Below are 24,238 nucleotides of genomic sequence, written 5' to 3' on the forward strand. Positions count from 1 at the left end.
AAATATAAAAGAAGAACATAAGAAAGTTAATACGAACTCAAATATATCACAATTAATTATCAACATAATAAAATATTTCTTCCTTTCCAATTTTCTAACATGGTATCAAAGTTAAGGTGAAAAAGGAAGAAAAAGACAACTTGAAGATCTATTGAAGAAAAGGGGAACAAACAAAGGTCATTAAGGAAAATGATTATATAAGAAGAGAATCCTACTATCTATAGGAACTATGTCAACTACAATGAAGGGAGAAAACAAGCTAGAAGGAGCCTCCAACTACAGGGCATGGAGAAAGAGGATAAATCTCATCCTTGCTAAGCACAAAGTTTTGGACCTTGTACAAGGAAAGGTCAAGAAGCCTACAAATGAAGCAAAGAAAAAGAAGTTTAAAGAAACTGAAACCTTGGCCATGAACCTAATAGTAGATGGAGTAAAAGACAACCTAATTCCATACATATCCAACATAGGCTTCACTCAAGAAATGTATGAGGCTTTCTCCAAATTATTCACCATCAAGAACATTGGTCAAATAACAAACCTCAAGAATGAACTAAGGACCATAAAGATGACAAGAGATAATACTATATCATCCTACTTTTGTGAGGATATCTAGAATCAGAGATGAATTCAAAGAAATAGATGAAGTTGTACTAGAAAAGGAGCTCATAATTGTTTCTCTTCTAGGACTACCAAAATCTTGGAGTGCTTTTGCGTCATGAATAAATAGTTGGAAGGATACTCCAACATTCGAACAAATGTGGAATGCACGTAGTCAAGAAGAAGCCTAAATATCATTAGTAAACAACAAGAAGGAGGATGAAGAAAAAAACACCTATAATACCTACCTTCTCATCACAAGAAGAAGGGGACCTTCAAGAAGTTCAAAGGACCAACGAAGAGAGTTGGCCTATCCAAAATTGAATGTTACAATTGTCATGAGTTGGGTCATTACAAAAATCAATGTCATGAGAATCCAAGGAATAATAAAAGAGATAGGGAACAAGCAAATATTACCGATGAAGCTCCACCTAAGAAGAATAAGACTGAAGAATAAGAAGTCAAGGACTTATACTACTAAGTCTTCTCTTACATATCCTTCTTAGTCTCATATTGTTTTCCTTTATGTTTTGATTTCTAGAGTTTGTAGGTCAAATATGTCTTGTTAGAACATTTTTGAATTATTTTGACAAGTTGTAGGTATCCCTTAAGATTGGATTAAGATGGAACCTTCACCATTTTACCAAAAGATAAGTTTCTTGTTCCTTGTTTCCTCTTTTATGTTTGGTTTCCCTCTCATATCAAGATTTGTTTGTATTACATGCTAATAACCCTTCCTTTGTATTTTCTTTTATAGGAAAGATTGCAGAATACATAAAGGTTATGGAGGAGACTTCAAAGGAAAGACTTGAATCATGAAAGAAGTCATGTTGCAAAGGAAGCCCTTCAAGAGATGAAGTCCCATAAGGTTTGTAAAAGAACAACTCAAGGTATGTCTTAAACTACAAGTTGTGTTATGAAATTCTCTTCACAAAAAAGGTATGTTCATTTTCTTTTGAAATTTGCTTTACACTACTGACCTCATTATGTCTAGGGTTTTGAATCTTAAAGATTATTGTTAGGGTTATCAATAATTAGATTGAATCTACCCTTGTCATATTATCATTTTGATAATTCTTGTGAAACCCTAACCTTTAGGGTTCACTATAAAACCCTTGCCTCTTTACCCTAAGGGTATGCCAATGATGTTGAAACCCTATACCTTTTAGGGTGATTGATGAAACCTAGAACCTATGTTGAAAACTCTATTCTTTTGATGTTTAAGGTTTTGATATTGTTTGTTGTTAATGTCTAAGTTATATATTGAAACCCTAGATCTTTAGGGTTTATGAGCAAGACCCTTGTATTAGTTAAAATAATGTCCTATAAATAAAACCCTAGGTGTGTATTCTTCTGCATAATTGAAATGTGACTTGATTGAAATTGTTGCATATTGATGTTTGTATCTAGGTTTACCCAAGTAAGTATTGCATCATAGATATGTTTATGCGAGTATGTTAACCTAATTGTTGATGCTCGTGTTTTAGTTTGTAAAATCTAGGGTTTGTGACAAAACCCTAGTAGAGATTGATATTCTAGGATATGATGATATTGTTTTCGATATGATTTCGTTTTGATGATACAATCTAGGGTTTGCAACAAATCCTAATAGAGTCTGACATGTAATTCTAAAATCTTATTGTTGAAACCTTAGATATATTGTACTATGATTGGATTGTTTTTGAATTTTTGACAAAACCCTAGCAAGAAGTTGAAGACTAGTATATAAAAAGATGTGTCTCTTGTTGATTATGAACCTAACTAGGTTTAGGTATTTGATGTCTAAAGTTTGAATGTTTTGATGCTTCCATTGTAATGACATGATAAACATATTATAATTGTCTTCATGCTTTTGTATATTTGTATTTGGTTGTACTTGTTGTTGAAGGTTTGCAGGTACATAATCTTCAATATATCCATAAATTAAAGATGATGATGAGCATGATGAAGGAAGTTGATCAAGATGACCTTGATGCCATGAGAAATAAATCACGCCTTGAAAGAGTGAAGTTTCTCCAAAGTTATCTACCCAAGTTGAAAGGGAGCTTGGATAGAAGAAAGGGTATATGTTCCCAGTTGAGAGGGAGAGTATATTATGATAGTTATAATGAATACCCTGAAACTGAAGAATGAAAGTACTGTAGATAGATGTTCACAAAGACTTGAGAAGTATTGAGGTTGTATTTGGTGTTGTTGAAGAAATGGAAAAGGAAAACTTCCGCTAAGATTGAAGATGATATAAGCAATATCAGAATGATTGAACACCCCAAAGTTTTGTGTTTACTTGTATATATACATTTGAAGTTTTATTACTGATTGGGATTGTGATTGTGCAATATCTCTACATAAAGGAATGAATGTTTGAAGCATGCTTGGATTGGAGGATATATCTGATTTATTTGATTAAGAGAGATGAAGCATCTTATGGAAAGATGCTTGGGAGGACATCTGGTCGAGCTATGTGTTGAAGTCTAGATCCCGAACTAGGGAGGGTGGCGTTGGCCATGGAGCTCTGACCTTGGATACACACATAGATCCCTGGGTTGGTGGTAAAGCTTAAAAGCTTGATGGTACCTAGAGTGGCTAAAGCTTGATTCCATCTTAGTCCCACCCGATTAGAGTACCCTGGTCTGGTATCTAATATGTAGCACTATGTGTGTTGTAACTCTTCATAGAGCATATCATTTTGAGACCTTCCAATATATGTAATTATGAATACCTCCCTAGTTAAGAGGGAGTGTTGAAGAATGAAACTAGTGTCGGTCTTCATAATTGTATTTAAGTTGATGTAATGTATTTGTCAAAAGAAAGACAAAGAAATTTTATTATTAAAGAAATTGACTTATTAAAGCACGGGTTTCATGCTTGGGTCAATTGTTGTTAGATCAAAGCCTCCATTAAAGGCTTCTAGGGTTTATGTCGTAAAATTCCCTTCTTGGGCTTCGTTTGTCAAGAAAGAAATTTATTTTGATGTAAAATAGGTCAATTAGGCCTCCTCCACCAAGTTGGCCTCAAACTGGACAAGTCGGCCCAACTGAGGGGTGAAATCTCCTATACAAAGGCAACAACTCGACATCATTTGGAGCATTCACTCACAAGTTCGATCTGCAGTTGTCGGGGGGCAATAAAAAGTGTGAAATTCAAGGAAGAAGGTGGAAAGGGCTAACAAATGAGAATGATGTCTTTATCAAGCACAAGAAGCCGAAATTTTCTCTCTCTCTTTCACACGTGTGAAGCTTCTGAGTTGTTGGAAGGGCTAAAGTCGCAGTAATATTATTGGGCCAATATTTTGGGGGTTGAAATTATGGGTTTTGCTGGCCTGAAGTTGCTAGACAAGAAGAAACTATTGAAGTTTAGGAGGGCTTACTTGGTGGAGGAGGAAGGTCTTTGGGTCTAGGGTCTTAGTCTATCTCAACTTGAATTTTGTAGTGGAAGAGTTTGATTGGGTTTTCCCCTATAGAGGGGTTTTTTTCCCCTGCAGAGTACCTACATCTGGTGTCCTTGATCTTCATGTTTTGCTTTTGATAATTGTTGATGAAATAAAGATAAAATAAGAAGATCAGAAAGTTAATAAGAACTCAGAGATATCATAAGTAATTATCAACACGACAAAATATTTTTGCCTTTCCAATTTTGTAACACAGTTCACCCCAACATGAGGAGTTGTTGAGCCTGGTTAGATCTAAACTAAATGTTAGGCTACCTCGATATGAACCTTATTTGGAGGGAACAAAGCTAATGAAAATCATAATAACACAAATTAGACTAGTTTTCTATTGCGATATACTAGCTCAAGGGACTCAGATCTATGATAGAAACTTTCAAAATATCAGATAAGAGGGAAATCAAAACCTTATGACTTTCTAAGACTCTTGCTCCTTGAGATTCTCGATGATAGAAAATGAAGAGAGTCTCTATTTATACATGATTTTACATTTATGGAAGTTCTTTGATTGTTGCCACATGGTATTCATCCACACAGGTTCGATAAACATTCTCTTTTAAGAGACTTTATAATAAAATATTACAATATTTGCCAACATGTATGACAAAATCTTTTATGTATGGTCTAACAAATACTCGAAGAACTTTAAGTCCAATGGTTCCAACAAACGTCCATTATGTCCCATGCTAACTTTAGTCTCCATCCATCATTTCAGGGGCCTCTTGAAGATCACAATCTACATAATAATCCATTATATAATATGGAGGAATTTTCTTAGGTGTGAGCAAATAGACGGGGACAATTTTTTTTTGGAATGGCGATCCCTTGAAGATGGCTAGACTATGCTTGTATGAAAAATCAATTGAGAAATGATCATGGATTGCATATTTGGGAGAACCTTGAAAATATTGGATTATGGAAAAGCTTCAACAATAGATGGGATTTAGTCAATTTGGATTTTGAACTAAAAAGTACATTTTCCTCCTTCTACCAAATTTGGTAAGTGCTAAAAATCAGTAATGTTCTAGATCTATACTTCCTTTCGGACATATTAAAGAATGATGTTCAAATATCATCCACATACTTTGCCTATACTCAATGACTTCTACAATCTTACACCAATCTCTACATGATATTCCAGAGAAGAAAACTATAAAACACTTTGATCTATTTGAGGACCTTCATCATATATAACTATGAGATGCATGTGATATATATATAATTTAAAATGTAGATTGAGTTATTAAAGAATGACGTTCAAAAATCATCCACATACTTTGCCTTTACTCAATGAATCCTACAATCTTACACCAATCTCTACATGATATTCTAGAGAAGAAAACTATAAAACAATTTGATCCATATGAGGACCTTCATCATATATAACTGTGAGATGCACGTGCCTAGGCTATTTAAATTACTTATAATTATCTACTATATATATATTCGAGAAAAAAATGACTTCTTCCATTTATAAAAAGAAAACTTACATTGCTACAGAACCAATATCTTCTAGAAAACCTCAATAGTCCATGCTAACACATAACAAAAGGCCAGGAAACATAAAACGAAGGGGGACTCGAATTGAATATGCCTGATCAACACAAAAGGCCCTCGCTTAGAGAGTAAGTCTGTCGTAGTGTTTTGCTCATAAAATATATGGCTAAAGGAGAAGGATTTAAAAGAATCCATCAAATATTTGATTCACTCCAGCCAGTGGATCAGACTTGGCACAACAAGAGTAGCTTGACCTTTAGCCTAGTCTATGACGGTCTTTGAGTCCCTAGCCAACAAAATCTCTTCCATAGATAGCCATGATGCACATTGCATCACCCCCCAAATAGCAAGCACCTCAGCTCTAATGTTTGAGCTAGACCCTCCATACTAGAAGAAATGGAAGGCCTAAGAGGGTTTAAAGATGATGACAACACTACACCCACACTCTCCATTTACAATATTATATTTACATGCAAAAAAATTGAGGATATTGGCTTTAATTGGGCATGGCTTGATTTCTTTAACAAGATAATTAAAGCAATAATTCTTTGGTGGTGCTTGTTCTTATACCAACTACTTTCCTTTCTTCTCTCTTGATAAAAAAATTATGTATTTGACTTGCATAAATGAATTTTTCTTGGGATTTCCTTCTTTGGTTGACACATTTGCAAGGAAATTCTTTTTACCTAGCTTGTATACAATATCAAAGTAACCTTTTAGCTACAATTTCCATCTTAAAATTATGTTCTTTCCTTGTTTTAACTATTTTCTATGCTCAAGCATGTTAAACACATGCTTAATATTGGTTCTTACAATAACACAAATGGGTTTTGAAAACAATCTAATATTTCTTTATGATCAGAAGGATACTAGAGTTTTGCTTTGTTGAAGGTACCTAATGTGTACATGCATACTCTTTCTTGTTTCCTAACCCTTTTCTATTAGCACACCATATCATGTGCCATATGACGCATATGTTTCAAGAATATAAGTTTCTTGTCCAAAAGGAATACTTAGATGTGTCAAATAGTCAACCTTTCTCTTGATGATCTTGATTGCTTCCATCATTTTGGGACTTCATAGCTCTAGTTATTTCTTTAGTCTCTTGCATAAGATTGCAACATCATTGTAGCACTTCTCATAAATTTTATGGTATAGTTCATACATCCTAAGAACCTCTACAACTACATCTTATTCATTACTATACCTAGAAAGTTATTTAGATTGTGTGATACAAAAGCATGCAAATATATCTATCCATGTTTTGTATATAATCCAAGTCTATATTTATTTTTCCAATTTCTATTTTGGAGAGTGAGAGAACTAAATCATGCTTAAAAACCAATTTATAGCACTGGAATAAGTGTTTCTTATGCTCTTTTAAGTTAAGGAATTTAAACTTCTGTGATCCATAACATTGTATAGAAATCTTCGGCAAAATCACATAACCAATATTTCGTCGACGCGTTTCGAACCAACTAGTGTGGTTCATCGTCAGGACAAGATGAAGAACTGATCTGGCGTAGCGATAAATAATAAAAAAGGCAAATCTCCAAATATGTCTTTATTTTTTTTGAAATTACAAAGAGGCATTTGTGAGGCCAAAATGTATCACTTTTCATTCATATTTTCCACGAGGAACCACACAAGTAATCTTAAATATGACTTTAAGACTAAAGCATTATTGAAAGCAAGGTTTGAAATCAAACTTGGAAAACACATTGCATCCTCTAATTTTATTAAAAAGAGACTAATTGTTTAGTAAATGACACTTGATTTGCATTAATGTTTTGTTTATTTTGGAGTAGTTTACTAGTAGCCATAACTTTCTCCCTCTTTTGCTCAATGCTTGTTAATGTTAGATAATGGACTATAACACGTTATATATGTGCGCGTGTGTGGGTGCACGCGCATGTGTCAATTAGGTGTAGCTTGGATGGTTGTGAGGAAAAAATGTTACCCTCTCCGCCCATGTTCACATATGACTTTGTATTGTGTTTGCTCTCAATGACCCAATTGCCAATGAACTATACATGATCTATTCATATATAGTTGAATTTACCTTGTGCGTTGAAGAAACCAAGGTTTACCTTGGGTATGATCCCTAAAAGGAGGAGAAGTGTTTGAGCAATTTTCCTCAAGGTATATTAGTTGGAACACACAAACATATACACACATATGCACAAAGATATACATAGACACAAACATAGACACACACAGACACATTCAAACACACACACACACATTTCCTTTGAAATAGCTCCTCACGAAACCATTGAGTACTTTTCTCGATTCAAGGATGGTATCGAGTTTAAAGTACTGAATCGAGGACCTACCTATCCTCTAAATGAGGGGAACTGCGTAGATGATTTTCCCAAGACATATTATTCAAAATGCTCCTCATAAAACCATTGAACACTTTCCCATATTTGAAGATGATGCACAATTTAAAAAATAAAACCAAAAATTTACACAATATATTTGATCATTAAAAACATTGTCCTGATGATGAACCACACTAGCTGGTTCGAAAGACCCAAAATTGCTCATTGTGGTGGATTAGGAAGAACTGCATCAAAGCATTAAAAACATCTTGACAAGAATAATATTAATCGATTAAAATAATAATAGTCTAGATGTTAGCCCTTTTCTGATCAATTTTTGGTTGAAATTTAACAAAAAAATATTGAGATAATTGAGTGATGTAATCTACAAAATTCAAATAAATCCATTTCTACATTCAAAATACATTTTAAACAACTTAAATTCACAATCATGCCAAAAATTATATCACCACACATCTAATAATTAAATTACTTCGTTAAATATATATTAAAAATATAATATACCTTAAAACTATATATTCAATATTTTCATATTTACAAATAACTTTAAGATACAGTACATCTTTTTGATAAAAACACCCTACCAAATTCATTACATCTATTCTACCAACTCAGCTCTGAACCTAGGTACAACCAAATCTCTTAACAAAGCACAACGAGTGACTGGGAAACTCGAACCTGATGAAAGAAATTTACAATGCGCCGCGGAAAAGATACTTTGACACAATTATATAGAATTCAAACTCTTTTGACATGTATATAATTTATTTTTATGAATTTTGTTGACACAGTAGCTATTTTTCAACTGTTGCGCGTTTGGTCAAGTGGAAAGGGAACAGGAGAGCAGGGTACATCCAAATGCCAAAGGAAAGTGACAGAAATAAGGATACAGAGCCAATCATTCATATATTTTCCCTGATAAAATTCAAATTCAATCGTGAAGAACTTCGGAGATCCGTAGGGTTTTGTCGTATGCTTTCAAAGGCTCCGTCTTCAATTTATGGATCTGATCACTAGCAGGTAATTCATCTATTTTCCATAAAAATAAATAACCCTTTCCTTTCAATTGTGCCTCAATTCACTTTCAGGCTATGGATCTTTCACGATTTAAACCCTCTGAAACAATGGACAACAAAATCGCAAGTTACAGATAGCTTCGAAGATCGATGAAGTAAATGCTGTATGTCTGCGAGATTAGATTTCGTTGCAGATTTCGATATTTACTTTATTTTCGCTGTTTTCAGGTAGATGATTGTCTGCAACATTGAAAGCTTATGGTGGGTTCCTAGATTCTGAAAAAGGGCGGGGTTGCCGGTGCCCCTCTAAAGCAAAGCAGGAATCATGGCGTGGCTGAATAGAGTATCATTGGGGAATTTCCCGGATCTAGCCGGCGCTGTCAATAAGCTTAGCGAAAGTGTCAAGAACATTGAAAGAAATCTCGGACTCGAGGACAACCACGATGTTCAGGAAGAAGGTATTTTATGATGAACATCTGCCCTTACTTCCCAAGTAATAACCTTAAAAAGATCAACTCTGCATGAGATAACGACTTTCATTTGATCTCTAAAGACCAACTCTTCAATCGATAAGGGTTGCCAACTGTGCAAATTAGATATTTTCTTTGTATTTGTTTGTTGTTCTGATTTCTCAAATTTTCTTTGCAAGCTGAATTTCATTTTTTTTAAAGAAAAACACCCAGGAGATCCTCCGGAGCAAGCTGTACAGGGGTCTATTTTTTAAAATACAGAAACAACAAAGGAAAATAATATTAAACATAACCTAAGCATATTATGAAGGCTTACTATTTCTTGCAACAACGAAAAATCAGAGTTCTTGAGAATTCTTTTGACAATGATTAGCTCCAGCACAAACATCCTTGATACACTAGATTCGCTTGTACTGTGGCATCATCATAATTAAACCAGTAAGTGCCTCAAAGCACAGATTTCTTGATAATATAGCGAAGCCAGTTTATTAAAACTTAAATGGTCGATAGGATAATCTTCAACGTAACTTCAGCTTCATGGAGGGCATTAGCATTGGGCCCTGGCCAGCTTCGGAAGGTTCTTATGAAGTACAGAACTTGCCGGCTGGCTGCGTAAGGTGCATAAGTTACCTGGCGAATAGGCAGATAAAAATGCTGACAAAATAAGTGGGCTTTGCTGCATTGCGGTTCTCTTGAATTCTGGAATAATATGACGTAGTGGGGTTTAATTTTTTTAATTAGTATTTTTAGATTCAGATTCTTGAATGGGATTAATCAGTGCAAGGTGCAGTTCTAACGATTCTTTTTTTCTTTTGTGGATCGTGGAAAAGAGGTACCGCCTTCAACAGACAAAGGGGTGTTTTTTGATCCAGTCATGAACCTTACGAGGCAGAAGGATGCGGAAAATGATAGCGTTGTCCAAGAAACAGCGCAATCATCAAAAAATCTACATTCAGAAGAAACATTAAGCAGGTCATCTACTGAAAGCCCTGCTGAAATTGTTTCTAAGGACATTGCTTCTCAACCACAGGAACAGGATCAAACTCTTGAAGCCAGGGATCAGGATCAGCAATCCTTCTTGTCAATACAACAAGAACAAAATGCTTCTTCAGATTTCAATCAAGATGAGCATCTAGAACAAGATCCACAGCTAAAGGAACCAGAACAAGATCAACATCTATCTTCTTCTGAAGATGCTCAGACAGAGGGAAGAGTACAAGAACTCTCAGAAGTGACCCTTCCTACTAAAGGAGAGGAACAGGAGGAACCACAATATGCAGAAGCAGATCATTCAGAAAGATTCTCAGCAGGGGATGATTTGTTAAAAGGTCTAGAGACGGTTGAAAGAGTGGAAGAAGTTGTGACAGCTCAGACAGAGGGAAAAGCAGGGCCAACAGATTTGCAAGAAGATGTAGCTCAGACTGGGAGTCCTTTTCAACAACCTGCAGAAAATGGTCCTTTGGTAGATGAGAAAATAGTGAATGATTCAGCAGTTTCTTCTGAGCCTGAACCTCTCAATCCATCATCAGTTACCCATGACATTAAAGATGATACTGCAGCTGATGCCAATGATAGTGATGAGTTACATATGATCAAGGTTGGGGACCAAGCTACGGTTCCTGATAGTGGTATCCTTGATAGAACACCTTCTGCCAAAGCTGAGCAGATTGAAGCTCTGATGAAGAAGGATGTTGACGTACAACAGCTTCACTCAGAATCCCTTGTTAGTCATCAGTCAGCCCTTTCTCACATTGGAGAAAGTGAGTCTGAAGCTGAGAAGCTCAAGGCAGAGATGAAAATAATGGAAGCAGCATTACAAGGTGCTGCGAAACAAGCACAGGTATTCAATCATTGTTTACTGAGGCTGAAGTTGCTTTCTTTTAAAATAGTATCAATGGTAAACAACTGACACAGGTTAGAAACACTATTATAGGATGATTTCTGTCATGAACCTAATGTGAAATCTGGTACCTTAACTGAAATTTGATGTGAATTCTGTTGTTATTTGGAGCTTGGATATTGCTGTTATGAGTCCCAGAGTTTATGAACCCACAAGTATTTATGCCAATCCAGTTTGACTCCAAGAGTGGAATGGGCACCTCAGTTGGCCAGACATGCAGTCTCTCCTAAACTGCCTGTACACTACATTCACTGAAACCCCCCACTTTAATGCATAAGAGCCTATTTATAGCTATTGTTCCCACCTTAGCATCTATGTGGGATAACTGGCCTTAACGTAAAACTCACAACTGACCGTCCTAAAACTTTATCTTAACTTAAAATCTCTTAGCCATATAAAATATAAATGTCTATGAAAAGTTCTTAATGCCCCACATGTTCTACCAACGACTAACACTGAAGTGGGCTATCTTAGGCATTGCAACGGCCCCCCTCGAATTGCTATGCCCCAAAGCAATTATGGTACTGAATGTCGCAGTATTGCAGGTCCTTCTATGTGTTGAGAAATCAATGCATGTAGGTATTAGGGTTTGATTCCTCTTTTCTTCATAATTACTTGTTATTTATGTTGGCTTCTTTTACTTGTTTATTATGTTGTCTTTTACCAAGCAATTACCAAATTAAATGTATATGAAGATCACAAGAACAAGAGACACAAGATGTAGGCACTCAACCAGGGCAAAACCCCTATCTAGGGGAAAACCCAGTCCAACTCTTCCACTAGTAGATTCAAATCAAGATAAGACAATCTAAGACCCTTTAAACCTAGAGAATGACCTCCAATCACCAAGTCAACCCTTCCTTCAAGTAGATGATCTCTGCTGAAGTTTCCAAGTGTTAGCTCTTCAAATGCAGCTTCAATCCAGAATTTTGTCCCCAGCTTCAGAATTTTGGACTTGCAACTAATTCAGAAATTTCGGCCCCCAGCTTCAGTCCAAAAACCCTAGCAAACTTCGCACATGTGAGAGAGATGCCCAGAAACTTTGATTTTCCTTCTTTCTTGGATTTTGTCTTCTTCTCCTGCACTATGCTCTCCTTTTCGTCCTCTTTCTCTTTGTAGATTGAATTTGTGTGAGTGTGCTTCCAAGTGAGTCGAGCTCCCTCTATTTACACTGCGTCCATGAGGTCGAATTGCCTCCAATAGGGCTGACTTCTCTAGGACAGGGTCAACTTTGTGAGGATGGACAAAATGACTACTTTGACTCAAAAATAAATTTCTTTACATGATACAAAAGCCTAGGAAGGGTCTAATAAATGTGACAACGACTCTTTTGACTGTTGACAAAACCTAGAAGCCTTCGATGGAGGCTTTGGCCTAGAAAATGAACAAAAGGGCATTAAACCCATGCTTCAAAAATATTTTTCTGTTATAATAAATTTTCTTTTGACAAATACAATTATGAAGACCGACACTAGTTACTTTCTTCAACACTATGTAGTGTCGGTTGGCGTCAGATCGTCCTATTGAGCAACGTAATTTGACAGTAGTGCATTCCTTAATTTTAGCATTTGATAGTTAATTCCCTCTACTAGTTGCAGTTTCACTTATGATATGGCCAACAAAACAAGACGGGGAAGCTTGTATCAAGGATAATTTCTGTGTCAGGAATGGATGTTTTAAGTCAAGCTAGTTTGTTCGTTTGTTTTTGTTTTTTTTTGTTTATTTGTCTCCCATAAGAAATATCTTTATATTCCATATTAGGAATATACATATTTCAGTCCTTGAGGGACTGTTCGGACAACAAGGCTTGAAGCCATTACAAGAAATACTCATTATGAATTCAACATGTCACACGTGGGAATTGAACCTGGGTGGAGAGGTTAAAAACATTTCTCCCTATCACCCAAGTTAAACCCAATTGACAAAGTCCAGCTAGCTTTATTCCAAATCTTTTGAGAATTTCCTTCAGCAGTCCATATGGCACCCCTTTTCCTCTGGGGGATATCTCATGTTGCTTGTGTTCATGAAGCAGCATCAAGCTATCTTGGAGGTATTTAACAGACTTATCACAGATATCTAACTACCGTTTGTCTTGAGTCACAGAGACAGCAAGCTCTTGTAATAAAGCTGTTTCACAGTTAGAATTTGCAGGTTGAAAACTAGCAGGATCTCCAAATGTTAAGCTTTTTTCTATGACATTTGAGGCAAATTTCTGTTGGTTCAGCTGCACTATTTGTCTTGTTAGCTGGTGCCCATGTTCTGCTTCTGCGTTCAAGTCAATAGCCTCCAGAATTCTTTCATATCCAGCTCTGATGGAAGAAAGGATGTAATCTTTTGTCATGGTCATCTCTGCAGTCGATATCATTATAATTACCCCTGTTTGGTCTAGGCTTTCCCCTATAAGTCTTCCAACAACCATTGCTGATGTCATTATCCCTTTCATTATGTTGGATCCCTAATAAAAAAGTGCATGTTATTCTACAAGCCATTTATGAGTCCATTTCTATAAGAACCAACATACAAACTTTAATTCTGCATGTCGATCATTAGCTTTGATTAAAAAGATGGGGACTTTTCATGTGGTATTTGATTGAGCACTACATTGTCCATCAATGGCTATTATTTTTTTTCCACTATTGTGCATGTTGTATAAGTTTCAATTCACCTTTCAAAATAAACTATCAAAACAATAGCCAAGTCCATCATGTGTCATGAATAGTTTGTGCTACCATAGTTGAGAAAATAGTTGAAACTTTTGAGTACGTTAGTCAAACTCTGCTCAATTCTTCTTATGAGGCGAATTAACTTCATCCCGAATTTGATTCTCTTCCAATGTGTCAAACTTTCCAGTAGCAAGTCTGAAACCATCACCATGAAACCAAATCACAAGAGATCATATACCAAAGGCACTACTATTCTGCTTCAAGATAGCAGAATTTTAGCAAGAGTTAGACCAAGAGAAACATTGATCCATCATGTATTCTAAAGCATTACACAGTTCATGCCTTATAAGTAGTGATTAGCTCCAGCGTCACAGACTCACAGCATCTCTACCAATGTCACTAAGTGTAGATTATGAACATAGAGTAGTGAGGTAACAAATTAAACAGTGAGCAGTCTTTGAGAAATACCAGCACAAGTTTATGATTATTGTAGACTGTGTAAGGCACCAAAATAGTAGAGAAGTTATGTAATATTTCTCAATCCAAGTGTCAACAGTGCTCAATAAAACACATAAAAATGTCAGCCCTCAGGATAGCAGTTTAATTGATCAAACCTGGCTGAAATATATCATTCAACATAGATTTCTGATATGTTATCTTTGACCATGAGAACAATGACTTGAAGTGTGATTATTGTGCCAAGTAAACACTGACTTGTTTCATGTATCAACAACATTCAAAAGGAGAAAGATACACCAGCATTAAAGAACATGTGCCACAAAGATATGTTATCATGAGAAATCAGACTTATGCTACCTGCACAAAATAATGAAAACATGCCAGTATATAGTGGTGAAACCAGTGCCCAATCAATATATCAACAATGCTCAAAATGAAGGAAAATATCAGAGTTCAAAGCATACTTATTATGTGTATACTATATAGGGCTGCATCCAGTGGCAAGCATTATAGTGCTCTAGGCAATGAAATTGCATGAAATAAACAATGAACGAATTAGTGCATCCACAGTGCTTTTAAGAGAGATGATATATGTCAATATCAAAACATGCCCCCTGTGTTCCCAGCAGATATCATTGGCCCAAAAGATTACCTAAACAGTGGTGCACTATACCTCAAATGTTTAACCACTTAGATGAAAGTCTAGAGCATTAAAATGTGTGAGATCTGAGATCATAAAGTCTGCAGAACTAATGCTTAAACTAGTGTGACATTAGCATAAATAAACAGGCTGTTGCATCAGATGTTATATCAATATGTTTCTAGGGGGTTTCAAGCTTATGAAAGAGCCCAAACGTTGCAATTACAATGAGGTAACAAGGCTGAATTTTGACTTTAATGCAGACCTTAAAACCTTGTCAGCAGTGCCAAGAACATAACATAAGAGCTGTCATCATATATTCAAGCTTGTTTTAGCTGAGAATAAAAAGTTATTTTGCCACATATCATTTCACATCACCACAAAATGTACTCAGATATGAAATGGAACCAAGACGTCAAACTACAAGAGTAAAAATGAGTGCCAAAAATTGCAAACATTAAGTCTAATGAGTGGAGCATTCAAGCATTTAAGGCATCATTTTATCTCATTGGAGCTTATAGATCATGGAGAAACCTCAACGTTGGCATGTAATGCTTGCAAATGGATTCAAATAAGAGCAAGACTAGTTCTTACCATGTTTCCAACCGTGAACTTGAGCAGCTCAATATAAATAGTCAATCTTAAACAATTTCAAGGTTTCTTTTAAACTTACAGTTAGTTCTAAGATGGGAAAAATGAAACAAGATCAACACCCATAATTATGCTAACATAAAAAAAAATGACTCGAGGAAACCAATTAGCATGAGAAATATTTAAGGTTGATAAGATATAGCAATGAAATACTTAGATCTAACAACTTAGCTCAATAGATCAGACAGCAAAAACCCTTGATTGCAAAACATCAAAGGAAAAAAGAAGGGGAAATGGTTTTCTTGGGTTTTTTTTGGTTGAAGAAATTAATATACCAGTCCCTAGAAAGGCTTATGGGGTCCTTACACAATTCTAGGTGAAGTTTAGGTTTGAAGATGAGAGACAATGTTGAGGGCACCAAAAATAATTGCCTTTCAAGTGTTGGCTAGGGCTAATAGGCTTTGACAATAGTGGATGGGGTGGGGGGGGGGTAGTCATCCGAGAATCCTATCCAAGTACAAACAAGCTGTTCTCAAAGCTTGGCCAAGGCAAGAAGGAAGACCCCTGGGACATTCTACCTGTATAATGGAATAAAACCACAATGGCAAGAGGAATAAGGCAAGGACACTATGATTGCCCTTCCAAGTGGAGCAAGATTTCCTTCTTTGGCCTTGTAGTAGCTCTGTCCTCTAGCAAAATTGAAAAAATATTCTAGTCTCGCCCTTGAAAAATGTCTAAGCAACACTTAGAAAACTATATATACAAAAGAACTTTGTAGGCAAGTTTTCTAATTAATCTCCAACCAATAAAAATGAGTGAGGCACCCTTCTTATATAGATAAGGAGCCTCCTCACTATGAGATATAAATATAATGTGCTAGCTTGAACCATGAGCAAAAATTATGAGGCCAAGTCAAAACCATGAGCAAAATACAAGAAGTAAGCATAAACCATCCAATAGAAGAGTGCCCCACCAAAAGTGGTTAGATGTGTAACAAAAGGGGTCGTAGCTCTGTCCTCTAGCAAAATTGAAAAAATATTCTAATCTCGCCCTTGAAAAATGTCTAAGCAACACTTAGAAAACTATATATACAAAAGAACTTTGTAGGCAAGTTTTCTAATTAATCTCCAACCAATAAAAATGAGCGAGGCACCCTTCTTATATAGATAAGGAGCCTCCTTACTATGAGATATGGATATAATGTGTTAGCTTGAACCATGAGCAAAAATTATGAGGCCAAGTCAAAACCATGAGCAAAATACAAGAAGTAAGCATAAACCATCCAATAGAAGAGCGCCCCACCAAAAGTGGTTAGATGTGTAACAAAAGGGGTCATCTATGTGGTCTAGAGGTCTAGGACAAGTGCACCCTCCCAAAAATATGCCAGCATCCCAGAAATTAGTGAAAAAATCGACAACATGGGCCCAAGGACTAGGGTGCTCCAACCAACTCCCAAAAGAAAGGACATGGTCATGTCAAGGAATAAGAAGCTCCTATAAGCATGACATCACGCCCCACTGTCGGAAATCCAAGGGTGAGCACCCAATGTAGGCTGGCATGTGTGGCTCCTAAACTACAACTCTCCTCAAATAAAATAAGGTGGCCAACTACCTTGTCATTTGTAATTGCTTAACAACCATGTGTAACCATCTCCTAGGAGTCTCAGAGTCTTGAAATACATACCTTAACAACCTCCCATGTGTGGTCCAAGGAGGGAATAATCATTCATATGTGCAAGGCATCCAACTAGGGAAGGGGGCCATCTCTAATGCTCCATGTGGTCACTACGATGATGTGGTGTCCTCGTCATCGTCAAATGCATTGTCATAGATCCTAATGTAGTGACATGTATCCCAATGAAGTACATGGATCACAAGAAAAATGGCACAGATCCCATTGTTGAGAGATATGGCAAAACACAGATTCCAATGTAGTATCATGAATTCCGATGTAGTGTCATGGATCACAAGGCATGGTACAACAATGCTGATTTAGCATTAGCAAAAAACTGGTGAGGGTTTGTAAAACATCAATGAAAAATTCGGCAAAAATCAACAAACCATGCCAAACATTAAAAATACAAAATATATTCATTTTTTTTCAAAATTTTAAACATACAAAGCAACAACAACATCAAATAAACACATTTGCACATAAATATGGAGAAAGCTCTAATATATGATGTAGTGGATGTCATATAAAAAATGACACATCAAAGTTAATAATGAATCTTGAACCTTGATAGTTGTCCAAATAAGGACTGAAAAGTGGAGAATCAAGGACGTGGACCTATTTTTCTCTTTTTCCTTGCTTTTCTTTTCTCTTGGCATTAAGTGGGAGGAGCAAAGAATTTGTAAAGTATATGATAGAAATGGTGGTTGAGGATGAACATCATTTTTTTTAATGTGGCCTACTGTTAAAATTGGCAACTAGGGCCAAACTCCACATGGGTCATCTTATTTATGGTAGTTGATATTTTTTGTGGATTCCTCTCTCTGAGAGGTGTAGGATTGATCTAAAGATAATTTGATTTCGACATGTAAAAATGAAGATATGAATTTATTTGTATTATTGACAAGTTGTCAAGGTTGGCCAGCAAGCAAAATAGGCATTTTAACTCCCAGCTCATCCTCAACGTTGCATATAAAAGGAGGAGACCTCAAGTCATTCTTTCATCATCTCATCTAAACACATCTCTCTCTTCTCACTTGATTGGGTACACAAATCTGGCAGCGTTCTCTCACACGTGCGAAGGAAGGAGGACATTTTTTGTTGACTGTGTTGACCGAGCTGCAGGGAGACTTTCTAGGGTTGCGTTGACCAATGTTGACTGTGGATTTGAGTGAGGAAATTTTGTTTGGCAGGCTGCAATTATGGGCACGAATTCCAACGTTGTTTGACCCCTGCGTTGATTGTCCTAGGGCTGGCTGCAGGGTTGACTTCTTTTGACCAGATTTGACTGGACATTTTCAGAGTGTTTTGGATTGTTTGGGTTGGTTTTGGAGGTCGAAGTTGGCTAGGTTTGATCGAGCTGCTTAGAGGAAGAATTCTGCCCTGTTTGACCATCATTGACTTTTCTGGTTAGGGCTTTTCTACTGCTATCATAAATTATCAAATTTGTAAATTTGTACTATCTCTTTCTACTGAAACTATTGAAGAATATAAGAATAATTGATCAAGGGTTTCCCCACATTGGGGTTTGTCCCTGGCTGGTGCCACATCTTGTGTCCTCTTGTCTTGGCTTGTCTTCCACTGTTTATGTTTATGTTCTATCTGCATTTCACTATCATTTTGATGTGATTGCTAAACTGGATATTGATATTGGGCTAATTGTTGGCATTATGAGATAAGTGTTGTCCTTGATGGCAAACCACACTGATGACAAATCATAGCGCAGAAGGTCAGCAGCAAGGAATTGATGATCAGACTATAAGAAGAAGAGAAAGTTCATACACGCAGGTTCATTAAGCCCAAGTCGCGTATACAAGCAGGTTCAATATATACCAAGTCGCGTATACGCAGGTTCTCTATATACCAAGTCGCGTATACGCAGGTTCTCTATATACCAAGTCGCGTGTACACGCAGGTTGGCTTCAGTAAAAGAGCGTGTATGAGGAAAACTTATCTTTGGTCCGTGGCGGTTATTCCTTGGAAGTTGTGCCTATGGTTTTGGGCCATGGTGTCTCGACGGACGTGTTGATCCCTAGTTTTGAAGTTGATGGTATTGGATCTCTATGGTTTTGGCCCTTGGTATTGAGCAAGGCCTAAGGCTATATAAGGAGAAGAAGATCATTAGGCAAGCACAATTTTGGAAAAGGCTTGAATATCTGAAAAAGAAAGAGATCTGGTATGCAGGTTCTGGGTTGTTTGATCTAAGCTAAGGAGAGATCACATCGGTTGATGGAAGACTAGATCTAAGGACAGATCGGGATCTAATGGTTGAAATGCACTATTATGATATGGTTGATTATGCGTATTTTTAGATCTGCATACTGACGCAATGTTATGTTCTGGGTCTAACTGATGTCTGGTACTACTGCAAGTTGATAGAATTTATTTTTAGATCTGTACGCAGGTTGTCTTCGGTAAAAGCGCGTGTATACGCGGGTTGCTCTCATTGAAGTAGCGTATATCTTTTGAAGCTTGATTTTTGGGTTTGCAGTTGGATCTGACTGATATTACAGAGTTCTGTAGTCTGCTCTGTGTTCTGGTGACAGGTGTTGACAGGGTTTCAGTGGTTCAGTGATTCATAGATTGATGATGCTAGTATTGGTTGTTTTATGCTTCAATGATTTGTGAATGAATCATGGTCTTCAGATTGTAATGTTGTGCTTCAGGAATATCCATTCTGAAAATTGATGAAAAGTGGTACCTGAAGGAAAGAAGATTGTAGGCCAGCACCTACGTACTAGTATCTTAGCTAGTACAAGAGAAAAGGGGGTTGGAGCTCCCTTCCAAGGAAGTTTGGAGAACGAGAGAAGGTTGAAGCCTTCTGCAGGTTGTAGCCTGCGTACTGGTATAAGGCTGCACCAGTACAAAAGATTGTAAACTGAAATTCTTATTAAAGAAAGATAGAGACGACTTGCAGCAGGTGGTTTTCACCCACATTGGGTTTCCACCTTATATCATGGTGTTCATGTGTGTGGCTTTTGTGTGATGATCTGTTCTGTTTTACTGCATCTGTTTACTTTAATATGGTGAATAATGTCCTGATGCACTTAACTGAAGAATAAACTAACTGAATTATAAGTTTTCTGGTTATACGCTGTTTTCCTTGGACACAGTAGCATGTACACGCTGGTTCACTTAACTGAAGTAGCGTATATGTTTCTGAGCATTGAAAAAGTTTGATTGATCTGATAATACTGATTCACCCCCCCCTCTCAGTATTATTTCCAACAATTGGTATCAGAGCCGGTCCTTCAGAGAAGCTTGATCGCTTGAAGGTAGATCGTTCATCATGAGCAACTACGAGAGAGAAGCATCAATCAGGCCACCGGTTTTTGATGGGACAAACTTCAATTATTGGAAGGTAAGAGTTACTGCATATCTTCAATCTCTTGGTACAGAAGTTTGGGACATCGTAGAAACAGGTTACGTTTTTCCTTCAGCTACTCCTACAGATGCAGCTGAGAAAAAGAAGTATGAAACAAATGCGAAAGCAGTCAGTACCCTATTAGGATGTATATCCCAAACGAAATTCATGAAGGTAATGCACTACAAATCCGCAAAAGAGATATGGGACAAAATTGTCACGAGCTATGAAGGAGATGACCAGGTAAAACGTGCTAAACTTCAAACTCTCAGGATTCAGTATGAGACTCTCAAGATGTATAATGATGAAAGTGTGGCTAACTATTTTCTTCGGGTAGATGAGATTGTTAATTGTATGAAAAATTTGGGTGAAGAAATAAAAGAGGCTATAGTGGTTGAAAAGGTTCTAAGATCATTATCCCCCAAGTTTGAATCTAAAGTATCTGCAATAGAAGAAAAGGAAAATCTACGAATTCTTACTATGTCTCAGCTACATGGAATCCTAACTGCTTATGAAATGAGAAAGGGAGGTCCATCAGACAGAAGAGAAGCTGCTTTCAAGGCATCAGGCAAAGAAGATTATTATGAAGCAAGCCACGTCCCAGAAGAAGAGGAAGAAGAATCAAATTTTGTCAGAAATCTTCAAAGGGGTTCTGGAAGGTTCAGAGGTAAGTTACCTTTTAAATGCTTTGCTTGTGGAAGAGTAGGTCATTATGCTGCAAAATGTCCTTATAAGGATAAAGGAAAGGAACCTGCTAGATGGAACAAGAAACAGAGTGCAAATAAGAAAAGCTACTACACTCATGAAGATAGTGATGGTCTATCGAACAGTGATGAAGATGAACGAGGTAATGAATATAAGTTGTTAATGGCATTTGAAGATGATGATTATATGGATGCTATAGATGTGGATAACCTTTATGATGAAATTACTAGACTCAAGAGATGTATAGAAGAAAAGAATATGATCATTGATACTCTACAATTTCAAATTGATGAAAAGGAAAAACGTCTTGAAAAACTAGAAGGTGAAATTGTTGGTCTTAGAAAAGAGATTGAGAAAACAAAAGCTATTAATCTTAAGTTTGTCAAAGGATCTGAAACTTTGGATGAGATTATCAATGTGCAGCGGTCTCCACTAAACAAGACAGGTCTGGGCTATAATGGAGAAACTTCTCAAGCCTCTACCTCCAAAAGTTATCTTGATGCAACAAGGAGAAGCGAGCAAAGGCCAAATAAAAGTCATCAAGTGAATCAGGGACAGTTTACCTCAAGAACAAATAAAGACCATCAAGAAATTTGGGGACAAACTGCTTTAAGGACAAACAGAAGCTACAATCAGCCACAGGTAAAATCTTCCCAATTTGCTCCAAGAATGAATAGAAGCTACAATTGGTTGGATGATAGATTTGATTATCACAGAAGTTTCTTTAATGGCCAATGCTTTTCTTGCCATAACTTCGGTCACAAAGCAGCTCAATGTGTTGCCTACAAGACAATCATGACTAGAGAAGCTCAAAAGCAAGGGAAAATGACTGGAACCATGAAAAGGACTTATAACAACTTTTCGGTTCTTGAAAATGAAGTTGAATGCTCTATTTGTAATAACTTTGGTCATGAAGACTCTGAATGCAGGAGCAGGTTCCAGAAGACAATTCAGAAGGAGCAAACCTCAAATGTCAGAACATGGAGAATAAAGGAACCACAACCAGAAAGATGTGGGATAGCCTTTTATGCAGAAGGTCAAGAAAGTCTATGGTACATTGACAGCGGATGTTCGAAGCATATGACAGGGGACAAAGAAAAGCTTGAGTCATATACCGCATTAGAAAAGGGGAAGAAAGTTTCTTTTGGAAACGATATTTCTGCAGCCATAAAAGGAAAAGGTGTTGCTCCATTAAAAGAGAAGGTCAAAGCTGGAAATGTTTTGTATGTTGATGGATTGAAGCACAATCTTCTGAGTGTCAGTCAGATGTGCGATCAAGGAACAGAGGTAATATTTAGATCAAATGGATGTTGTGTTCGTGATCTTGATACAGGTAAAACAGTGATCAAAGGAAGAAGGACTCCAAATAATCTATACATATTTGAAGAAAGACCACAACAATGCTATTTGAGCAAGGATGATGAACACTGGCTATGGCATAGGAGGTTGGGACATCTAAGCTTTTCACAAATAAGGAAAGCATGCAAATATCAGGCAGTTCGCGGTCTTCCAGATATCAAAATTCCAGACAACACTATATGCAAATCTTGTCAGTTTGGAAAGCAAACCAGAACTAATTTTCCAGAGAAGGAAGGATCAGCTAGCATGCCTCTTGAGCTAGTACATACAGATACTTGTGGTCCATTCAGAAAAAGGACACCTCGAGGAGAAGAATATTTGATATTATTCATTGACGATTTCTCCAGGTTTGTCTGGTTAGGACTTATGAAGCACAAAGATGAAGCATTTGAAAAATTCAAATCCTTCAAAGCCTTGGTTGAAAATGAATCAGGACACAAAATTAAGTGCCTCAGATCTGACAGAGGTGGAGAGTTTACCTCGAATGAGTTTTTCGATTTCTGTGAAGAACATGGGATAAGAAGAGAATTCTCTACAGCTAGAACTCCTCAGCAAAATGGAGTTGTGGAAAGAATGAACAGAACAATCCAACAAATGGCTCGTGCTATGCTTGATGAATCAGGTACTCCCGCAACTTTCTGGGGTGAAGCTGCACATGCTGCGGTTATTATTCTCAACAAAACAAATGTCCGAGTAAATAGCACTCAAACTCCTCATGAGCTCTGGTGTGGTAAGACTCCTTCGGTGAACCATTTCAAAATCTTTGGGAGCAAATGTTATATTAAGAATACTGATGAGCAACTTGGCAAACTTGAACCAAGAGCAGATGAAGGCATTCTTCTTGGTTATTCTCCACATAGCAAAGCATACAAGTGCTACAATAAAAGACTTGGCAGAATTGTTGACAGCATTGATGTAGTGGTTGATGAGAAGGGATATATTCCTAGGCAAGTTCATCATGAAGACATTGAAGAAGATGAAGGCTACTCTCAAAGGCAGAATAATGAAGAAGAAGAACCTCAAGAAGAACCAGAGGAGCAGACAAGAATAGAAGAGAAGACTCCATCCAGATATGTTCAAAAGAATCATCCAGAATCTCAGATTGTGGGGCAGAAAGAAGCAGGAATACAAACAAGAAGAAGAATTGCAGAAGCTTCAAGCTATTTGGCATTACTCTCTTCCACTGAACCACAAAATGTGAAAGAGGCATGCAAAGATGAATGCTGGGTCAAAGCAATGGATGAAGAACTTGAGCAGATCGAAAAGAACAATACTTGGGAATTGGTTCCTAGACCAAAAGATAAAAATGTCATAGGGACTAAATGGGTCTTCAAAAATAAATTGAATGAAAATGGAGAAGTAATTAGAAACAAGGCCAGACTTGTTTGTAAAGGGTATGCGCAGCAAGAAGGAATAGATTTTGAAGAGACCTTTGCTCCTGTTGCAAGACTTGAGGCCATCCGAATGTTCCTTGCTCTCTCAAGCTTTCAAAACTTCAAGGTATTCCAAATGGACG

The 24,238-nt window shown here is 36.9% G+C and overlaps 1 protein-coding gene across 2 annotated transcripts in view; it reads left to right on the forward strand.

Annotated features, from left to right (window-relative positions):
• Positions 1 to 8,467: 8,467 nt before the first annotated feature.
• The window catches only part of GC5 (golgin Putative 5), a 237,316-nt gene continuing 221,545 nt past the window's right edge, over positions 8,468 to 24,238 (forward strand). For both annotated transcript variants that reach the window (XM_089415144.1, XM_089415147.1), the window contains exons 1-3: positions 8,468 to 8,904; positions 9,129 to 9,358; positions 10,201 to 11,210. In XM_089415144.1, the coding sequence (XP_089271270.1) occupies positions 9,226 to 9,358; positions 10,201 to 11,210 (1,143 nt within the window). In that variant the 5' untranslated portion in view covers positions 8,468 to 8,904; positions 9,129 to 9,225. The remainder of the gene's footprint in view (positions 8,905 to 9,128; positions 9,359 to 10,200; positions 11,211 to 24,238) is intronic.

This window comes from Pinus tabuliformis, chromosome 6, assembly GCF_031772625.1.
Source record: "Pinus tabuliformis cultivar Carrire ecotype Pingquan chromosome 6, CPIR1, whole genome shotgun sequence".
NCBI classification, from domain to species: Eukaryota; Viridiplantae; Streptophyta; class Pinopsida; order Pinales; family Pinaceae; genus Pinus; species Pinus tabuliformis.